The sequence below is a fragment of the Apteryx rowi genome, unplaced genomic scaffold (assembly GCF_003343035.1).
Source record: "Apteryx rowi isolate R43461 unplaced genomic scaffold, aptRow1 scaffold_2096, whole genome shotgun sequence".
Lineage (NCBI taxonomy): Eukaryota > Metazoa > Chordata > Aves > Apterygiformes > Apterygidae > Apteryx > Apteryx rowi.
Genome location: NW_020448415.1, coordinates 5473 through 6631, shown reverse-complemented (window position 1 = coordinate 6631; position 1159 = coordinate 5473). Strand labels below are relative to the sequence as shown.

General features: G+C 64.4%; 1 protein-coding gene across 1 annotated transcript; it reads left to right on the top strand.

Annotated features, from left to right (window-relative positions):
* Nucleotide 1: 1 nt before the first annotated feature.
* On the top strand, nucleotides 2-445 carry RPS19 (ribosomal protein S19; the record flags this gene model as incomplete). Its single annotated transcript, XM_026064102.1, has 3 exons — nucleotides 2-147; nucleotides 246-300; nucleotides 379-445. Coding segments are annotated over 3 exons (228 nt in total), but the record flags the coding sequence as incomplete, so codon positions are not given.
* Nucleotides 446-1159: the final 714 nt, after the last annotated feature.

Genomic DNA, 1159 nt, shown 5'->3' with positions numbered 1-1159 from the left:
CGGCGTGGGCTCCATGACCAAGATCTACGGCGGGCGGCAGCGCAACGGCGTCATGCCGAGCCACTTCAGCCGCGGCTCCAAGAGCGTCGCCCGGCGCGTGCTGCAGGCGCTCGAGGGCCTCAAGATGGTGGAGAAGGACCAGGACGGGTGAGCGCGGCGGGGGGGGGCGTCGCGGTTCCGGTCTGTGTCCCCCCCCCCCCTTTCCTCGCTGGGGGTCATTTTTTGGTTGCCTCCGTGTCTCGCAGGGGCCGCAAGCTCACTCCGCAGGGACAGAGGGATCTGGACAGGATCGCCGGGCAGGTAACGGGGCGGGGAGGGGCGCCGGGGGGCTGCTCCCCCTTCCCCCCCCCGGGGCTCACGGCTCTTCCTCTCCCGCAGGTGGCTGCCGCCAGCAAGAAGCACTAGGTGGATTTTTGACTAATAAAACGGAGTTCTGAGCCGCTCGCGCYGCTGCTGCCGCGTCTTCCTTCCCGCTGCCCTCGAAATCCAGGGGGAGAGAGGGGTGAACGGGGTGTGGAGCCTCCCAGGTGCCRGCGGGATGCGGCCTGGGATGCGGAGCTTGGTGTCTCCCGAGCGCGGGGCGGCAGCTTGGCCGGAAAAGCGACGCTTTGGGGCAGCGCCGGCACCCAAAACGTCCTGCAGGACAAGGATGAGGAGGGGGCGGCTCTGGGAGCGCTGGCTCTGTCATCCTGGCGGTTCCACCCGTGATTCCAGGGGATTCAGGAAGGTTCCTGCCGGTGAGGGGCAGGGCYGGCATGTCTGAGCCCCAAAACTCACCATTCTTTCCCAGTTTCCTGCCTGAGTTCCAAAGAAACGCTGCTGCCAGAGGACAAACATTGCAGGAACGTCTGCCCCGGGGGTTGTTTTTAAGCTCAAAACAGAGGATTTAGCGAGAAATCGTCATTTTGGCTGTAGCTGGGGCTTTGCTTGTGCTGTGCCAGAGCCTTCGGAGCGGTCGGCTGCTGCTCCAGGCCAAGGGGTTTTCTGTGGCACTTTGCAGGCTCCGTAGTGCTGCTGTCCCCAATCCTGGGCGGAAGGAGCGTTTCCATCTGCTGCTGTCTGGTGATAACTGGAGCTTTGGGGAGGGCTCAAGTGTTGCGCGCTGCAGCCAGGCCTCATCCTGTCCTGCTTCTCACCTGTTGCCACTTTGCTGCCCCTA